The sequence below is a fragment of the Zingiber officinale genome, chromosome 10B, assembly GCF_018446385.1.
Source record: "Zingiber officinale cultivar Zhangliang chromosome 10B, Zo_v1.1, whole genome shotgun sequence".
NCBI lineage: Eukaryota > Viridiplantae > Streptophyta > Magnoliopsida > Zingiberales > Zingiberaceae > Zingiber > Zingiber officinale.
The window spans coordinates 20,689,811-20,711,523 of NC_056005.1; the positions used below are offsets into that span (position 1 = coordinate 20,689,811).

A 21,713-nucleotide genomic window follows, 5' to 3' on the forward strand; every position below is an offset into this window, starting at 1 on the left:
TTCTTGTTGTATATATTTTCATTCTATAAATTCTTGTGCTTATTATGATTTATTAGTGATTGCCCAACGAAAGCACTCTCACATGTGGGCCTTGGAGTAGGAGTCGCCGAAGGCTCCGAACCAAGTAAAATTGGTTTGTATTAGCATTGTGACTTTTATCTTTCCGCTGTGTACTTGATTTAATAACATATTTTTTAACGATCGCTATTTACCCCCTTCCCCTCTAGCGTTTTCACGATCTAACAATATAGATCGTTCATTCAAGATTAAGAGAGATCTGAACCATCCATCAAGGATCTGGTCAATCCAAGCCAAGGGAAGTAGATCACAACCATCAATCAAAATCCAGAGCTTTTGATCTAGATCTGAATTGATCTGACCGTAGATCAAGATCCAAAGTATTCTAGACCATCCATTCAGATCTGAGATGAGTTCAAATGAGAAGCTACAGTGGGATTTTTTCTTTGTCAAATGCTACAGTACTAGCATCAAGAAACAGGGGATGATCGCGAGCTTGATCCAGCGATCTCGATCCCTTCCACCGTCGGTGAGCAAGTGAGGTCAAGGGCGATTCCCTTCCTCTGGTCATCATCTGTCTTCAATTCGGCGACGCCACCTCAACCATCTGAAGCCAATTTTGCCGCAACTTTGTGCGAGGAAGAAGAAGCAAAGAAGGTGGAGGAATTTGGTGGTTTCGGTCGATTCCCTCTCCTTCCGGCCAGTGATCTTCTTCCCTGAAGCTCCACACCCATCTGAACCATCAGACGTGTTTGCTTCTGATTCCTCTGATTTCTCCACCATTTCCAGCCGCGAGCTATTCTTCTTCTTCCCTAATCGGTTCCGAGACGAGAGGAAGAAGGTTGGAGTTACGAAGGAGATAGAGGTTTACCATTTCCTTTGAAATTCTATTCTGTCATTCCATCATCTCCCGCATCCATCTCTCTGATTGAATCTCTGCCTGATCATGTTCAACGTCGAGTTATTCTGCTCGATTCTGATCCGATCTTAGCATGGAGAAGCCCTAGCTTGGTTGTAAGATCCATTCTGGAATTCGATACTTCTTTGATGTATTGATTGCTTACTTGTGTTCATGTTTTAATTCTGGTATTAATTCATTGTTGGCTGAATTGTAATTGACTTGAATTCCCCATGTTCTGGATTTTATGTATCTGGGTATGTTTTGAGAATGCTTTCATGATGAAATTTCTCAACCATTTGTGTTACTTTGATTGTTGCATTTAAGTTCGTTAAATTCTTGCAATGCTTTAGTTAGTTGAGTGCTTATTGTTTCTTTGATGCTTGTTCTTCATGTAGGTGCAATTAGTTTAGATCCTATTAGGTTCTGTTAAATGATATAAGTTTCTGTTAAATGATATAAGTTTCTTTTGTTTCATTCTTTAGGATCATTAAATGCTTTATTCTCTTCATGTTGTCTTTCCTGTTCTTCTATTGCAGTCTAAGCTAAGTTAGGTTCTTGTCACGTGCATTGCTTTTCATTTCTTAGTCTTAGAATCCAAAACCCAAACTCCCCATTTAAACTTCAAAATACCAAGTAATAACAAATCAAACCTAAGATATCATGCACTACCCACATTCATTGGGAGACGACCCGAGTCATCTCTATGCTACAGTAGTGTAGAATGAATTAGGTCACTTAATTCTTTTGATACCCATTTCACGACAAAATTAGGACTTATCACACCTTTTTGGTGGAAGGTGCCTTCAATCTCTTGAAATCTCCTTCATGCCTTTATGGAAGGCGCCTTCAAACCTTTGAAGGAGCCTTCGACTGGGCAAACAATAACTGTTAGCGAAGATAGAGTTTATCTTCACACGGATAAAACTTGCCACACTGGAGGCACCTTCAAGCCTATTGAAGGCGCCTTCTAGCCTCGAATAAGATTTTTCAGGGGCTATAAAAAGACCCATGGAGCTAAAAAATATTCAACAACTCAAGTATTCATTTCCTAGTAACTTTCCAAGTTATTCAACGAGTGTAAGAGGCTTCTTCACCTTCACCGAAGGAGATCTTTGGTGCTTTCTTTTATCTTGGATTAACAACAACCTAAGTTGTAACCAAGTAACTTTTCTTACCTCTTTATTTTATTAGTTGTTAAATTGCTTTAAGTTGATTGTGCTACTAATGTTGTTTGAAAGATCGAGAAAGGTCCATTTTAAATTTACAAGCAATTTACCCCCCTCTTGCCGACCGCACGGGTCATAACAATGATCCTACCCTATTTGTTAAAATCATAGGAAAAGATATCTTTGTGGTCCAAGTCTATGTAGATGATATAATCTTTAGGTAAACCAACTCTAAACTTTTAAATGAATTTACCAGATTAATGGAAAATGAATTTAAAATGAGTCTCATAGGTGAATTAAATTTCTTCTTAGGTTTACAAATAAATATAGGATGGAATTTATGTTCACCAAAATAAATATCCTAAATAACTAATTAAAATTTTTAAAATAGAAAATTCCAAAGAAATAAAAACTCCCATAGCAACAAGTATAAAAATTGATAATGACTTAACGAGAAAAGATGTTGATCTAAAATACTATAGGAGTGTAATGGGTAGTCTCTTGTACCTAACTGTAAGTTGATTATATATATTTTTTGCAATAAGAATGTGCACAAGATATTAATCTTGTGCAAAAGAGTCTCATCTAACCTTGACTAAAAGAATCCTAAGATACATCAAAGGAACCCTAAATGTAGGAATGTTGTCCCCTAGGGCAAATAACTTAAATTTGTTAAGGTACTCAGACTCAGATGATGCTGGTTGTAAACTAGATAAAAAATATACAAGTGGCGGTTGTCAAATATTAGCTTAATGTCTAGTAAGTTGGAGTAGCAAAAAGCAGCACTGTGTTGCACTATCAACAACTGAAGCTAAGTACATAACACTAGTGGAATGTGTTTCTCAGTTATTATGGATGATGCATACACTAAAGGACCTTCAACTTGATTTAAAAAATATCAAAATCTTAATTAACAATATAAGTTCAATTAATTTAACAAAAAAATCTAATTCAATACTCAAGGACCAAACATATATAAATCAAACGCCACTTCGTTAGAGACCATGTAGCTAGAGGTGAAATTTTACTTGATTATATTGAATCTAAGTCAAATCTAACTGATATCTTTACTAAACCTTTTCCCGAAGTTGAGTTTAGTATACTCGACAGCTAGGAATGTGCTTTATAGACAAGTTTTTTTTAATATAAAAAACTATTTATTAAGTAGTTTATTTTTTTCTTCTTTTCAATTTGGGCTTAGCTTAGGTTTCTCCCCTCAAAAGCATGAATCTATAGATTTAGGCAGCCAACATCTCATAAGCATATTAGGATTACCTTGTTTGTATATTGAAACACTTAGAATGATGTGAGATTTAGGATTACCTCAAGTGTGAATTTTAGATGTTTATATCAGTGCATCATCATAAATCTAAGCTAAAAATATCAACTCAAATTGATCAAGTTAAATAATCCTTCATAGTAAACACCTAGTTGAATATTTTACTTAACGTGACTAATCAAGTGAAAACTATACTATCTTCTGGTGGTCAGCTAGTAGTTAAACGTTAGACATTTTTTAAAGGACTAATTTGTTTTTTCATGCTTGGATATTAGGGATAAAATTTAAAAAAAGGTTTTTTAAATTGTTTTTTTCTCAAATTTCCTTAATTTTTTAAAAAAATTTGAAACCTTGCTTTTTTCCATAATTTTTACTTCAAAATTCATTCCCTTTTCAATTTTTTTTCTCTTCTCAAACTATTAAAAAAATAGTTAAACTTCTAATTCTCAGTTTCTTTTCAAAATGACTATTTAAAAGGTTTTTCACCTTATATATATATATATATATATGTGGCAAAGGGGAGAGAATAGATAAGTTAAGTAAACAAGTTAAAAATCTCTTACATGTATTTAAGAAGAGATATTAGATTAAGGGGGAGAAACAAAATGTATTTATGTTATTCAATATTTTCCTAAGTTATCTTTTATCTCCTTAAATTATGATGCTTTAATTTTTCAGTTATTTATCAAGTCCCTAAATTCTTATGCTTTAAATTTTAAACTGGTACGATATTGTCACTAATAAAAAAGGAGGAGATTGTTGATAGAGGTTGCATCATACGATTGAACTTGAGGTTTTGATATTGGCAATAGGTTCAAGTTAAGTCTTGTAGTTTTCTAAAATGTTGATTGAGCTTGTAGGGAAATCCTAGTTGAGGCTAGGCAAAGGAAATTCTAGTTGCGGCTATACAATTAAGTCCTAGTCGAAGGTACTAGGCCGAAGTCTTGGTAGATCGACGATATTGGGTTGGAAGTCCTAGGGGTTGAGGACACCTGACGAGAAGTCCTAGGGGTCTTGAACACCAGGTGGAAGTCTAAGCAGATCGAGGGTTGAAGGTTTAGTGAAAAGTCCCAAGGGTCAAAGTCAGACTGAGTAAAAGTCCAAGTAGGAGGTAGACCAAACTTGGCATCTGGTAACCTCTCTTGAGTGGAGTGGTGAGGCCATGCTCTCGAAAAAAGAGCAATAAGCGTCGATCCAACCTAAAATCTCACGGGAGATTTAAATTTGAGATCAGACAACTTAGAGAGCTGTTGATCATAATTATGTTTATGTATTGTGCTAACATTGTGATATAGGAAAGCTAATTAATGAAGCAAGCTAGAAAATGGGATCTAGGCGCCTCTATCATATTCAGGCACCTAGACTATCCAGGCGCCTCTATTACATCCAGACGCTTGGACTATCTAGGCGCCTCTATCACATCCAGGCGCATGGACTATCCAATCGCCTCAAACATATCCGGGTGCTTGGACTATCCAAGTGCCTCAATCATATCCAAGCGCTTGGACCAAAAGACTTATTACAACGACGGGATCAAATCAGATAAGGGTCAATCCAGGCGCTTGGATCAGGTTATAAAAGAAGATTTCGATCAGAACGTTCTTCACTCATTGCTTCCTCGCTTTAAGCTATATTACACTTCTGAAATAATGATACTCTATTGTGATCAAACATCAATGAAGCAACAACGACACAGCATCACGACAATTTCAAATGAGTCTAGTTTTTGGGAAACATTTAGTTGTTGCATTTCTATTCGAATTTCTTTCAATGTTAAAATCTCTAAGGGTTAGTAGGTTTGTTAACAAACTGCATATTTATAAAAGAAAATGGATTGATAGTGATTGTCCAACGAAAGAGGTCTAACTGACTATGGGCATTGGAGTAGTAGTCACGAGGCTATGAACCAAGTAAAATCTTCATGTTCTTATAATTATCTTTTTAATTCCACTGCACGACTTTGTGGTATTTTAAATGGTTTATAAACATGTATGAAGCGTGCTATTCAATCCCCCCCCCCCCCCCCCTCATATTTAAAACTCTCAGTTCCAGATAAATCGTTATCTCCTATCTTAACAATTGTCGTATTACGTCTAATATTACTAAACTGAAATTAAATTCTAGTTTAGCATTTATTCTTTCACGTATTTCATCTATCAAAATAATATATGCAAACAATATATACCACGGTACTATGTCTTGAATATATAATAAATTCGTCTATAATTAGTATAAAAAAATAAAGACTTAGAATAGATATAGACTTAGAACTAATTCTTAATGTAATCATATCTTTATTGAAAATACTTCAGTAACTTTACATGAAGTCTTTATTCTAATCGTTATATCCTCATATATATTTATACCCTTATAATTTATACAATTCTATACGTCTCTCTTATATTTATAAAAAGAAACTATAATACTTACCCGATTAAATATTTTTTTTAATTTTAATATCATATTAAATAATTTTATAAATTATTTTATTTTCCTAACAGTTCACCTGCTAACAAAGAAACAAAAATTATTCATGAATGATGGCATAATATTTTAACAAAAAATCAATACTAAATGGCGTAAATGTTTTTTAATAGTTAGCGTAGTTTCTTCAATACAAACTTTATTTTTTATCCAAAATGAATCTTAATTAAATATATAAATCCTAGAAAAGAAAAGGATACGATCAACATGCAAAGCCAAATAAATAACATTCACCACACAGCCAACTCGACACGTTATTGAGGCATTGATAATTTCAATTTTAACATCCAAAATTCTTTAAGCAACAACCAAATATAGAAAGGAAGAAGATAGCACATCGGTTCATAACTGCTTAATCTATGTTAACACCCGACTCCACATCCAATTCACCCATTCCAGTGTCTTCCTCATCTTCAGAGCCTTCATCACCATCAACCTCATTGTTAGCAGATTGTAGTTTTGCCATGTGCTCGGCGAGTAACTTATCATCTCGTTCGCTCACCTAGAAAACAATCCAACGTTTATGTTAGCATCAAAATAATAGCCTTATCCTAACAACTACATCTCAAAAATTGGAACAATGACTACTTGAACATACAAACATTTTATCATCCACTGAAGAATTTATGTCTAAATTATGAAGATCCCATAAAGCCTCACTAAAAATAACACTTCCATATTCAACAAAAAAAACAATTTGTTGATATGCAGAATGCACACAACTGGCTGAGCCCCAAATGTAGAATTTGGCATCAATTTGCAAAAGATTTGACAATAATAACAACAACAACAAGTCCACATATAAATGAATAAGCTAACTTAACACACACTCCTTAGATGATAACTTAATGGGAAATTTAACTTACAGCTCTTGGTGCCTCCTTCAGAGTTAGTTTTCCTTTGTGCAGTTCAATTTCCTCGGTGCAAGCCTTAATCGCAATATTGAGAATTGAAATGCCTTGTTCCTGTAAAGAATGCACATTGCACGATAAGGAAAAAACTGAGTTAAGAAACCATGTCTACCTGCAGCATGATCTACATTACGCAGCTAAACACACAATGAGACATGGTATAAGCAACTACACAACTATGCAAGTGCACATCATATAATGACTCCCAGGTTCCATAGTTCAAAGCATTTACAAGATTCATATGAAAGACACCAAAAACCATGGATATCATGAAAATGTTTTAAAGGGATCTATGTGAATAAAGATGAAACAAAATTTTTCAATATGATAACCAATTGTTGGAATTAGGATGTGGAAATATAAATTGGCACACTTCTTTACATTCCAGGATCATCCAAAGTAGCACACCATCAGTAACAAACAAATAAAAGACCACTTTAATGCTGAGCATAAATGGAAGAACTAACTACAGAGTTACAAAGCTATGAAACATGTCTTCCTTTCTAACAAATACACTATAAATTTATGGATCTAAGTATAGAAAATAAACTTGTTGTAGGACTACAGGCCTATGGCCCAGCATGATAGACATGCAATTACATCATGATTGCCATATTGATAGTTAGTATTCTTTCAAAATCATCAACAGTCTAAAGATCAAATGTAAAAGTTGGAGACTTGCATTGTATATTTTGCTCCTTAAAGATTGAATGATCAAATCAAAAAGAATTTTGGGATAATCTAGATGAAAGTATATCTATGACTGAACAAATTATAATTAAAGGAGATTTAAATGGACAAAGAGTCACTAGAGAATACATTGGTGAATCTATAAGGTTGTCAAAGATACAAGGTCTGGAGATAGAATTGTTGTATATTCAGGAAAATGAGATACTAAACATTGTAAATTTTGCTCCTTAACTAGGATTGAATGATCAAATCTAAAAAAGAATTTTGGGATAACCCAGATGAAAGTAATCTATGACCAAACAATTAGAGAAGATTAAAATGGACATAGTCTCTAGAGAATACATAAGTGAATCTGGAGTCCTTGGAATTAGTGAAAGAAAAGAAGAGGACAATACATACAACTTTCCTTTTTCACATCTTATGGTTGTTGATGTTCCTTTTAAGAAGAGAGGTGAATAATTGATTACTTTAAGAGTTAGTCAAATAGATTTTTTTTTTCTTTAATAGAAAAGTAGATTAAAGTGTGTAAAAACTGTAAGATAATAATTGGAAAATGCTTAACAAACTAATATTGCCTAGTAATATTTCAAGGACAAAAATATATAACTTAAGTGACATTAAAGATGATTTACAAAAATGAAGATAGGTAAAAAGTAGACCTAGATGATATTCGTATTTGGTTTGGAAGACTTCAGGCAGGGATCATTTGATTAGCAAAATTATTAAGAAAAATTTGAGAATTAAGAAGATAACTGGGAAAATAGAGAAATTTTTTAGTACCCATTTATGAGAAGAAGAGTAAAACACAAAATTGTTCTAACTATAACCGTACCAAGTTGATTAGTCATCCTATGAATCCTTGGTAATGAGATCATTTGATAGATGAAAAGAGAAGAGACGATCATTTTAAAAACCAATTTAGTTTCATATGATCAAACATGGTTGTTATTTATTTAAAGACAACAAATAAAGGAATATAGAGAAAAGAAGACATATATGCATGTGATTTTTATTGATGTCAAAAAAAACTTATGGTAAAATCCATAATAATTCATTTTGATGGGTTTTAAAAAAAGAAAATAATATCTAATAATTATTGATGTTATAAAAGACATGTATGAAAATATTCAATCAATGTTACAGTGTCCAGAAGTGTGACAAATAATCTTCTATATCTGTAAACTTACATAGAGAGACATCGCTAAGTCCATATTTTTTTCACATTAATGCTAGATGAATTAACTAATCATGTTAAATCCTTGGTCAAGTTGACATACATATAGCTTTAAAACACATGTTTCACAAGAGGTCAAAGTATATAAAGATTGATTGTCACTTCATCAGAGAGAAAGTACAAAATTAAACTGTCACTTCCTTTGTTGAACCATCATAAGGAAGAGTGTTGTGGACCCTTATATAAAACAGGGGTGTAACCCTTCTACAAATATGTAAACTATGGGATACAATTATAATATTTCATGCTTAATTAATAACATCTAGATACAGGTATGGGGTTACCTAGGGTTGTGTTTTGAATTATACCCCCTCACATATCTTGTATCATGAGGTATAAATAGCATTGTCCCTTCATTATAGCTCACACCTTGTCCACTTAAAGGGGCTCCCAAATATAAATGATGCCAACGAATATGAGAATAGATCTTGCACTAAATAAATTTTTGAGATTCAATTAATTAAGTGCAAAAATATACTTCTCAAAAAACATAATTGGCAACTTCATATTTAATTTCCAATCTACTCAAGAAGGCATAGTTCTTAAATCAATAAAGTAACATAATCCAAAATGAAATAAATTTTTGATGATTTAGATATTTCAATGTTCTAAATTTCGCCCTAGGCGGCCGCCTAGGCGCCGCCTAGGAGTTGTGCAGCGGCAGGCCGCGCCGGAAACCAGCCAGGCGGAAGACCTAGGCGGCCCTCAGCGGTCCTCGGCGGGCTTCGGCGGGCAACGCGGGCTTCGGCGGGCTTAGGTATTTTAGGTACGTTTTTAATTACTAAATCAGATTTGCGAAGAGGCTGGCGCTTCGTCTTCTTTCTTTCATCGCCGACTTGTGTCTTCTCTCATCGCGGCCTGCAACTTCCGGTGAGTTTTTATTGTTTTCTTGTTCTGTTCATTGTTTTTTCTTTGTTTCTTCGTCATCGCGGCAACTCTCCGGCAACACCGGACGAGTCGCAGGGCATCAGACGCCACCGGAAGCGTCGCCGGACACGTCCAGCGCGTCCAGCAAAGTCTATCGTTGCTTCCAGCAGCGCCAGTAGCATCGCGATGCGCCAAAAGCTTTCCGCGACGCTACCGGCGCCGCTGGAAGCAACGCCGGACCACCGACTCGTCCGGCGACGCTTCCAGCGGCGCCGGAGGCCTCCCGCGAGGCGCCGATGGCGTCCGGTGGCGGCCGGTGGCGTTCGACGTCGCGGCTTCGCTACGTTTTTTTCTTCGATATTTTGTATTTATTTTATTTAATAATTAATAAATTAAAACAATTCCTAACGGGGCTAATTTCAATAATAGGGTAGGGTTTAGGGTTCGGTTCATAAAGCCTAATAGGAATATAGGATTCAATAATAATACTAATAGATTTAATTTTTTTAATAAATATTATTAAATATTAATTTATATAACAGATTTAAAAAAAATAAAAATCATTATAAATATTTTCAATTATCATTTATCAGATTTAAAAATATAAAAATAAATAAAATTTAAAAAATCATAATACATATTATTAATTTATATAAATCGTATTTATAAATTTTATATATTATTAATTTATATTAATCAGATTTATAAATATTAAAATTTTAAAAATTCTAATAAATATTATTAATTTATATAAATCAGTTTTAAAAATATGAAAATTAAATTAAACTTTTAAAAATTCCAATAAATATTATTAATTTATATATAAAAGTATAAAACACATTTAAAAATTTTTAAAAAAAATTAAAAATCATAATACATATTAATATATTATTAATTTATATAAATTGTATTTATAAATTTTATATATTATTAATTTATATTAATCAGATTTATAAATATTAAAATTATATTAAAATTTTAAAAATTCTAATAAATATTATTAATTTATATAAATCAGTTTTAAAAATATGAAAATTAAATTAAATTTTTAAAAATTCCAATAAATATTATTAATTTATATATAAAAGTATAAAACAGATTTAAAAATATAAAAAATATATTTTAAATTTAATTTTTTTAAACAAATATCTATTATCTAATAAATTTTATTAGTTAGATACTTAGATTAAGATATAATGATATATAAAAAATATTCTTAGACTTGTTAATGTTATATTTCATTATTCTGTATCGTTTGGTATAGTAAAAATGTATAATTAAATTTTATTATTATGTTATGTTGTTAACTTGTTAAGTTGTTATATATAATTTTTTCAGGTTATCTGTTAACATAATGGCAAGCAATCCATCTTAGACAGCATCTGTCACTCAACCCGAATCTGGAATGCTTAGAAGAAAGTCAAACGATATCGGATGGGAGTTTGGGATATTGATTGATCCTAAAAATCTCGACAAAATTAAATGCAAGCCATGTGGAAAAACCATGTCAGGAGGAGTGTATAGGATAAAGGAGCACATTGGAAATATACCTGGAAATGTATCTTGGTTGTCGAAAAGCATCTCAAGAAGATAAAAATAAGTGCAAACAGGCTATTTTAGAAGGGAGGAACAGAAAGAAGAACAAAATAATGGAAGAACAAAGTTGTAGAGCAGAGGTGGCTATTTCTCTAGATGAAGAAGAAGGTCTTGAAATTGAAGGGATGGATGGAATTAAGAAACATCTTCCACTTGGCCCCATGGATAGATATGCATCGGCAATTGCTCCAGAAAATGCAAGCTCCAGTGGAAGTAAAGTGCTTCGCCCAAAAAAATATAAATGAGGCACTTTTCAAAGAGAGAACTCAACAAGTTCAACAATATGTTGGGAGATGGGTTTATGAAAATGGAATCTCATTCAATGCTGTTGATAATGATAGTTTCAAACAACTAATGGAGGCAGTGGGTCAATTTGGACCAGGATTCAAGCCTCCAACTTAATATCAACTTAGGGAGCCACTATTGAAAGCCGAAGTTGAAAGAACAAAACAATTGTTGAAGAAACATGAAGAAGAATGGGCAAAGAATGGGTGCTCAATCATGACAGATGCATGGAGTGATAGAAAAAGAAGAAGCATCTTAAATTTGTGTGTTAATTGCAAGGAGGGTACTACATTTTTAGAGTCTAAGGAGTCTTCAGAGGAGGCGCATACAGCTGAACTTATTTTTGAGTATGTTGACAAGTGTGTTGAACAAGTAGGAGCTCATAATATTGTTCAGATTGTAACAGACAATGCCACCAACAATATGGCTGCAGCTAAATTGATGAGAGAAAAACGACCCGGAATCTTTTGGAGTTCATGTGCAACTCACACTATTAATCTCATGCTTGAAATTATTGGCAAACTTCCACGATATAAAAAGGTGATTGAGCGGCTTTTACCATTTTCATCTATGCTCACCATAAGACTTTATCATTGATGAGAAGTTTCACGAAGAAGAGAGACATAGTCCGACCAGGAGTTACCAAGTTTGCATCAAATTTCCTCACATTGCAAAATTTGATTGAAATAAAAGCTAGTTTACGGGCCATGTTTACAAGTGATATGTGGGAGAAATGTAAATGGTCAAAAACAAACAAAGGAAAATTGGCTTACTCTACAGTGATGAGCATGAGTTTTTGGAATGGTGTGACACTTTGTTTGAAAATATTTACTCCTTTGGTAAGAGTTCTTCGATTGGTAGATGGAGATAGAAAGTCATCGATGGGGTTTCTGTATGGAGAGCTTCTTCAAGCTAAAGAAGATATCAAGGTGGCTCTGAATAACGTGGAATCAAATTATCAGCCTATCATAGTCATTATTGAGTCAAAAATGAAGGATAGACTTGATACATCATTGCATACCACTTGCATTTTTGTTGAATCCTTATTTTTACTACAAAGATAGTTCTATTGCTCTTTATGAGGAGGTCGCGATGGGGATTTTTGAATGCATGGAAACTTTGCATGCCAATGAGTTAGATCTACAAGATACAATTATTAACAAGGAATTTCCAAAATATAGAAATAAGACTGGGTTATTTGGAAAAATATTGGCAGCAAAAGCATGTGAAAAAAATGATGATACATTTGATCCATGTGCATAGTGGAGTACATACGATGCTCACACACCTAACTTGCTAAAAGTGGCATTGAGGATACTTTCATTAACTACAAGTTCATCTGGGTGTGAAAGAAATTGGAGTACATTTGAAGGAGTAAGTTTTAAACTTTCAGTCTACTCTTTAATTAAATTAGTTATAATTTTTAACGTCTATACTCTATATTCAGGTACTAATTGTAGTATTTACTTTCTCTGTTTTTTTTAGATTCATACAAAGAAAAGAAATAGGTTGGATGTCAACAGGTTGAACAATCTAGTATTTGTCCAATTTAATACTAGATTGTTGAACAAACAAAAAAGAGAAAAAGAAAGAAATGTTGATGTCCTTCTTGCAAAAGATGCTTCAAATGCACAAGGTTGGATTGTGGATGGTGGGGAAGATGATGAAGTTGAACTAGGTTCCGGGCTCACTTGGCAAATGGTTGATGAAGCAAGTGGAGCAGATGAAAATCTACAACCTTGAAGAAGTTCTAGAGTGAGAGAACTTCATGAAGATGATTTTGAATCCGAAGAAGAAGACGAGGATCACAATAATGATATTGAGCTTGTGTCCGATGAAGAACAAGTTATTGAAAATTATGGAGAAGAAGAAGCAGAATAAATACGAGTCTATTAGTTGTGTAATTTTGAACGCATTTTGTTAAGACATGATTTATGTTATTTAACAATTATATTTTGCTTAGTGGTTACTAGTTCACAATGCATTGTAATCTTGAATTGAACTATTGCTACTATTTTCCAATGTTCTATTGTTTACTATATGATTATGATAACTTACTGCATGTTCTATTGTTTAACTATTTCTTTTATAGTTTTTCATTTTTGGGTATTGGAAAGTATGTATTTATTTTAGCATACATAGTTAGATCTTCATTGCTATGAAATTGTTTAAGAAAACATTTAGATTTGCATATGACATTGTCCACAGTCCACATGAAACAAGGGATACCGAGGAATCCGCCTAGCGGCGCCTAGTCCCCGCCTAGGCGGCCTAGGCGCTGGTCTGCCGCCCGACTAGCGCCTAGCGAATTTTAAAACCTTGAGATATTTGAAGTTTTTTTAATTTGAATTATATGTATAGCGTATTTATTTACTAGTAAATTTTATATTTATATTATTGTTTAATATTTTATCCACTATAGTTTTGTTAGTGAAATATTTTAGTAGAAATTCCTAATATATGTTTGAATTGTAAAAATTTATATTTGGAACGCCTTACTTTGATAAGGCGTGTGTCTCACTTGTGCATTGCGCCTCAAGCCCACAACACTCATGCGCTTTTAAGCGCCTCACGCCTTAAATAACTATGAATTAAACTACTATGATTTGCTAGTCTCAATTGACTTGGTTGTATCATAAATGTCTATACATGAGGCTTTAACATATTGTTTACTATGAATTCTTCATTCTTGTTTTTCTCCTCTCGTCATGAAATAATCAACTAAGGTATAGCATGATTGAGGCAACCATCTCATATTTCATGTTGTGTCAACAAGTTATAGGACAAACCAGAAACATCATCCATAAAGTCAAGGTCAAACCTTTTAAAACTTCTCTAATGATGGTGAAATTTGCATGTTAAACACTTAAATTTTACTCTGGTTGATTAAAAGTAAGTCAAACAGAAAAAAAACATTGAGTCATAAACAAATATGATAACAAATGGAAAGTATGACTAGCAAACTTAATTTTGAATTACAATGTTAAGATGAGTGTCATGAACAAATACAATAACAAATAGAAAGTATGACTAACAAAATTAATTTTAAATTACAATGTTAAGATATATAAATATAATGCAACATTTAAATAATAATTAATTAAGAAAAGTTCAGATAAACAGAAAAATCAACATAATCTAAATATTAACACCAGCAGTTTTTTCAGACACTGTGGAAATATGCAATAGATTTTAGAAAAGCGAGTAGCAATGTCACTCAACCTTTACCCAACACTCTCCATCAGAATAGAGACCAATGGAGGAAAGCAAATCAGAAGGAAGCTGATTTGACAGAAAATTAATTCTTTTATTTAAATTGATGATCAGTCATTTCACTTTTTCCACTTATCCTACTATTATTTATCTATATTTAACAATCAGCCATCTCATTTTCCCCACACGTTTCACAACTATTATGTTTCATCTTATAAAGAAAAAATAGTTATGTTTCATTGTGTATCCTACTAGCACCACCACTACAATGATACATTATGCAACATTCAACTGAAGTTTTTTTTTCTGATTATGAAGTACTATCTCATAGTATAGATGGCATTCTGTTAGTTTGAGCAGGCATTGATGTTAAGACGTATGTAAAGAAACTTATTTTCTGAAATCTTATGCAGAGGCACTAGTCGTGACAGATTAATCAGTGAGCTTTACAGTTACCTTGTCGAGGGTCTGTGTAGTAAGAACATAGAGTGGAGGAGCAACTAGTTTGATTTTGACAGGACAATCCTCATTCCCTGAAGCTTCAGCTTTCCTCATAGCTTCCTGCAAAGAATGGTTCAAATATGATTCATCCTAATAAACCTCATAATGTCAAGTGAAGCTCTTTTATTAACATTTGAGAATTCAAATATATATTCCAGAAGGGGAAAAATAACATCAAGAACATTTAAGCATCAGTGCCTTGATGTGAAGAACACCATCAAACTGGAAACACTTCATTTCTATATCAGCTCGTATCTTCAGTGGTTGGGGTGTCATCCGTCTCCTAATGTTCTTAACCAATGTGTCTTTTACCTCGGGTGTCACAGCAGGAACCACCTTTGTCACCTGCAGCTATCTTAGACTAAGAAACTCCATTTTGAAAGAAACCAGAAACAATTCAATGACTCACAAATCGTAAAATTACCTCCTGTCCATCAGGCCCAACTTCCTTCACTTCCCGAGTAAGCGAATCCAGAATTGAATCAGGATCCGTTACAATTATCTTGAATGCCTATGGATTTCATTGCGAAACATTTTTTGTTCAGCATAACAGCAGGAAAATGATAGGTCAGCCACAAAAACCAACACAGAACGGAGATCTGGAACGGTAAGCTCTCCTGAGTGATACCTCGAATGCATGGCCGTACTTGCGGTAGAGGGGCCAGCCGATGTGTACATAGAGCTCCTCCAGGTCGAGGTCGAGGGTCTCTGCGACGTGTCGCATGATAGAGTGAACAAGCTTGCTCTTGTTGTAGCGCTCCTCGCAGGTCTGGATGTCCTCCTCCGAGACCCGACGCTTGGACAGATCGATGTAGCCTTTGTCACGGTCGACACGAAGGACCATAACGGGCTCCTGACGACCGACCTTGATGAGGGAGGACACGGAACGGATGCGGCGGCGGGAGAGCTCGGAGAAGAGGATCATACCCTCGATGTTGTTGTACTCCAGGAGGGAGACGTATGCGCCCATGTCGGCGATGTTCTTCACCTGAATCATCACCGCCATGTCCACCTCCGGATATCTGGCCTCGTACATCCTGCACTCCAGGTTCGGCATCTTCGGCGATTGAAGGATTGGGAATTAGGGTTTTGCAGAACCTTCGATAACGGATTTGTCGCAATCGTGAGAGACAGGTCGAGGGAAGAGGATTGCGCTGCGGCCGGAAGGGTCGAAGGAGATGAATAATTAGGTTTTCGTGTTGTGTAAATTTTCATTTCAAACCCTGTAAGTTATCTTTTTCCAAAATCTCTTCCAGTTTCTTCAAACTCGTTTTTTTTAAGGATGCGTTTTTATTATTCTACTAAATGAATTAACAATATCACTAATAACCGTCTGAAAAATTTATAAAATATTTTAATAATTGTAAAACTCAAAGCATATTTTAAACACGTATGTGTCTTTTTTTTATCTATGTTTGTATAAACAATGTGTATTTTAATTAACAACTTTTGAAAAAAAAATATTGCAATTATTCTCTGGAAGAACTCTTCGTCCGTTTCTTTTCCAAACAACTATGGTCTATTTTAAAATCTTATTTAGGTTTGTTTTTTTATTTTAAATTATTTTAATAACTATTATAAAAATATCTAAAGACATTTTATTTAAAATTTAATTTGCTCTTGATTTCAATTTAATCCTTTAAGTTTTAATGGTATAAATTAGCTTTTAACTTTATAATCTGTCTAATTAAGTTAATAATCCAACACTTAATCTATTTTAAATTCTTAATAATGAACTTTTAATTAAATTATTAAGATAATTATTTTTAATTAATTGGTTAAATTAATTAAGATGATTAATTTTTATTTATCTTTTAGTTCTCACTTAAAGTAGATATTAAGTCTCAAGAGCTCAGCAATGTATCTAAGTAATTAGATTTTTTTAATCCACAATGAAGACTCATTTTCATTAGTGTACTTACATCAATGTTGCATGATTGATGTCTAATAAGACATTAAGACTATCTTTTTATTTTACAAGTGATGGGTTGTAAAAATCGTTTTTCTAGCACAGTTAGTATAATCGCAATCTATTGGGAGAAATACTAACTTAAAAATTATTCCCAATTATTTTTTACTAGGTATACATTTTATCCGAGTAAATTAATATATAATATATACGCTTTCATTTACCATGAGTGATAAGTTCTATATCAATTACTTATTCATTATCAGAAGATTAGCAACAGATAAACATATCCAATTACATTCTACATAAATAATTAATCAGGGCAATTCAATCTAATTTTATAAAAAATTTCCACCGACCGCCGCTCAATTACACTTTACATGTAACTATTTGTAGAGTCAAACCCATAGTAATTAAAGTAACGTTAGACACGAGATCACTATCAGAGACATTTAATAGTATGCTTAACGCACATGCGATATTGGCTTAATCTCTACAATCCAACTATGGAATGATTCAAATTATTAAGTAGAGTTTGTTTACAATGTTGATTACTTAAAAGTATAAATATTAAAATTACAATCATGTAGTAAATATTCAATGCCTTGTTATGCAATGAAATATATAGTTTTTTAGAATTTTAATACGGGATAGGATAATGATTATTCTGTAGGTTGACAAGAAAAAAAGAAATTAAGGAGAAGAGAAGAATAGATAATCGTTGTCCTCCAAATTTTTCTATAAAAAATATTATTTAATAATAGAGGATTATCCCTAATGCAACTAAATATATGTTTATATAAACTCTAACTCTAAGATATAAAAAAGAGAAAGAAATCCTATCATATGGACTCCAATTCTAATCTTGTAAATAAAAAAAAAATCTAAGACAAAGAAAAGAAATTTTAAAATTAAAAAAAAATATTAACATACTCACAATCTTAAAATTTCTAAACAATACAAAAAAATAAAAATATAGATATTACTAAAAAAAACCTAAAATAACAAAAAAATACCTTAAATACCAAAAAAAATGAAAATTTTCAAAAATAATAATAATAAATCTAAAGATCCTCTTGCATCAGTTATCCCCAGTTGAAAGAACTTGTCCTTAAGTTTGAAGTAGTTTCTAGTAGGGGTGTTCATTCGGTTCGGTTCGGATTATTTGGGTTATTCGGTTCGGGTTATTCGGATTTTATAATTTTCTAAATCCAACCAAGAACCAAACCGAATTAGCTATAAACCAAACCGAATTACCCGAAACTAATTCGGGTTATTCAGTTCGGGTACCAATTAACCCAATTTTCTTTTCATTTCAAATTTTCAATCTTCTTCATATAAATAAACTCTTAATAATTTACATTTATAAATAAATAAGCTCCAAATTTGATAAAATAGTTTCATTCGATATAAGAAAAAAAACTTACACATTCCAAAGATTCCAAATATTATACTAAAAAAAATTAAAAAATATATATTAATTCCTTATTCGGGTTTCGGGCGGGTTATTCGGATGGGGAGTTAAATCCAAAACCAAACCATTAATCCAATTAACATTTCGGGTCAGTTCATTCAACCGACCCGAATTTCATTTAACCAAACCAAATAACCCGAATATTATTTGGATCGGGTGGGTTAATGGATTGACCCGAATAATGAACACCCCTAGTTTCTAGTGATAACCGAGAAAGATCTTTTGGTACTAGCAATTGTTGGACTTTAGGAATCCTCGTCAATTTGCCGATGAGCACGACATCATGAACATTGCTATTGTTCATCTTCTCATCCTTTGAGTACTTCTCCATCACTAAGTGATCGATCAAGCTTCTATGAGAGATTATTTTAGTCGACTCAATGTGAATGGCAAAGCCAACAAGAGTTTACTTATATATATTCTCCCTTTTAGTTGACCTGGTGGGATCATGGCCGAAGAGAACGTGTTGATAGGTGACTTATATTTGAGTAAAAGTCAATTCGAGGGACGTCATGGAAGAAAAATATGTTACAATTTTTTATAATAAAATTCTATTATGATTTTTTCCATAACAGAATTCTATTACTATTTTTTTTAATAGAATTTTGTTATGATTTTTCATAACAAAATTATGTTATAATTTTTTGGATCTATTTTGGTATGTTGGGGTTTGGACACTATTTATTAGAATTATTATAAATCTATTGTAATATTAATAGAATCATGAAAATTCCTTTGTGTAGATAAAATTATAATATAGCTTTGACCGTTTTGTGGAGTAGGTACACCGCTGAACCACGAGGTTGAAAGTGTTATGCCTGAAAGATACTCATATATCTCCACAATTATATAATATTATCCACTTTGGCCCTAAACTCTCATGACTTTGCTCTTGAGTTCTATCCAAAAGACCTCATGCTAATGAAGATATATTACATCCTTTTAAACACATGATCTTTTCCATATATTTTCAATGTAAGACTTTTGATTATATCCCAACAATCTCTCCCTCAAACGAAGGATCACAATTACTCTCATGTTCGAGTCTCCCCACGAACATCCTGTCACTCTTGACCTGCTCTAGACCTTCCTCGTGATGGAAAACAATTCATCTTACAAAGTCATAGACATAGGGAATATCATAATCAAGATATTTGATAGTGTGATCAAAACTTTATGTGATGTCAAATACATATTAAATCTAAGGAAGAATTTGATCTCACTATATACACTGGGTGGTATGAGTTACAATTATAAATCAGTGAGCAGGGTGATAAATGTCTACAAGGGAACTCTGACGATAATAAAAGGATAAAAGTTAGCAAGCAACATCTATAAGTTGATTGGGACTATACAGTTGTAGGTGGAGTCGCCTCGATAGAGTCTAAATCATATAATACTATCTTATGACATATGTGATTAGAGCATATGAGTGAACGTGGGATGCTAGAACTTCACAAGAGAGATTTATTGAAAGGCATCAAGACATCAAAGTTTGAATTTTGTAAATTCTGTGTTTTTAGAAAATAGAGAAAAGTGCAATTTAAGACAGCAACACACAAGACGGAGGGGATTTTGGATTATATACATACGGATCTCCGGAACCAACTAATTTAGCATCACGTGGAAGACACTTATTTTTTTTGTGAGTTTTATTGATGATTACTCATGAAAGGTCTAGGTATACTTCATGAGTCACAATTCGAAAACTTTTACGAAGTTTAAACAATGAAAAATTAAAGTGGAGAATCAGACTGGAAGAAAGATCAAATACCTTAGGTCAGACAATGGAATTGAGTATACAAATTCAAAGTTTCAGAGAATTTTATGAGCGACATGGGATAATGAGGTATTTCTCGGTTCATAGGACACTTCAACAGAACAATGTGACGAAAAGATTGAATAAGATAATCATTGAGAAGACAAGATGTTTCAGACTGAATGTAGGGCCAGCAAAGAATTTTTGGACAGAAGCGATAAACATGACATATTATCTCATTAATAGATTATCAAGGGCAACACTAGAAAGCAAAATATTAGAGGAAGTATGGACAAGTAATCTAGTAGATTACTCTTATTTTCGAGATTTTGAATGTCCAACCTATGTATATATCTAGTGAGGAAAAATTAAAGTTGAATGTGAAGTCAAACATTGCATTTTTCTGAGGTATTAAAAAGGAGTTAAAAGACTTCAAACTTTAGGATCCTAAGACAACCAAGGAGGTGATCAATAAAGATGTAGTGTTTGACGAGAAGGTCATGCTACAACATACTCAGGAAGAAGGAAAGTGTAAGATCGAAAAGCACTAGAGGGAGGGATGAATAGCGCGTGTCGCTTTTTCACTTTTTTTGAAAATTATGAGTTAGAGCAACGAAAATAAGAGAAAGAAAAACAAGACTAACACAGGTTGATTTTACTTGGTTTGAAGTCTTCGACAACTTCTACTCTAAGGATCACACTCGTCGAGTACTTTTATTGAGCAATCCACTAATAGCTCAAATTATAATACAAACATTTAAGTACAAGATAATAGACAAATTATACCGACAATAAAGTACAGTAGTAGCTTGAGCATTGGTTGTCGAAGCAACATTTCAATGACATAGAGAGTTTTCAGAACAATACGTGAGTACAAAAGTTGTAGCAATTGATGATATGAAGTTGTTAGTTAAAGCTTCTTTTATAGGCTTTTCTAGGTGCATGGACCACCTCGAGCACCTCCATTGATGCATATTAGATTTACCTTCATCGTTGAGATTACCCCTCTCTGGGTGCCTGGATTACTGATTTGGATGCACCTCAGTGAAGCTCTATTCAAGTCACCTCTATCCCTTCTTAGGCGCCTGGATGATGAGATAAGCCAGCCAACTAGCATTTGCCAACTCATCTGCTCGTGAAGCTGGATTCAGGCCATTCCGGACGCTTGGAGCTTGTCTGGTTGTTGATAACCATGACTTTGCTATAATATTTTGATTCATAAGTGCATGCTTTTATTATCTTCTCATAGGTTGAACTCAAATTTCATGAATTGTATTTATTCTTGGACTTAATTGTAAACTATCTCATTATTGTGATATTTGATCTAATATTCGAATATGATCTTTGTAGGCATCAAAGGGCAAGAACTTGAGTTCGATCAACCCAGATGAACTCAAATCTGAGCTTAAATGAAGAGATCAAGTTC

General features: G+C 33.2%; 1 protein-coding gene across 1 annotated transcript; it reads right to left on the reverse strand.

Moving 5' to 3' along the window:
• Positions 1 to 6,084: 6,084 nt before the first annotated feature.
• On the reverse strand, positions 6,085 to 16,318 carry LOC122029653 (eukaryotic translation initiation factor 2 subunit alpha homolog). Its single transcript, XM_042588738.1, has 6 exons — positions 15,774 to 16,318; positions 15,570 to 15,656; positions 15,344 to 15,490; positions 15,101 to 15,205; positions 6,715 to 6,813; positions 6,085 to 6,350 (listed from the first exon to the last, which is right to left on the reverse strand). Exons 1-6 carry the CDS (start codon positions 16,200 to 16,202, stop codon positions 6,201 to 6,203), a joined length of 1,017 nt encoding a protein of 338 aa, XP_042444672.1. The 5' UTR covers positions 16,203 to 16,318; the 3' UTR covers positions 6,085 to 6,200.
• Between the last annotated feature and the right edge of the window lie 5,395 nt (positions 16,319 to 21,713).

Coding starts and splice junctions, on each gene's coding strand:
- LOC122029653 (XM_042588738.1), bottom strand. CDS start 16,202: ATGCCGAACCTGGAGTGCAGGATGTACGAGGCCAGATATCCGGAGGTG. Junction 15,491..15,569: donor TTGGGCCTGATGGACAGGAG/GTAATTTTACGA, acceptor AGATAGCTGCAG/GTGACAAAGGTGGTTCCTGC. Junction 6,351..6,714: donor TGAAGGAGGCACCAAGAGCT/GTAAGTTAAATT, acceptor ATTGTTTTCTAG/GTGAGCGAACGAGATGATAA.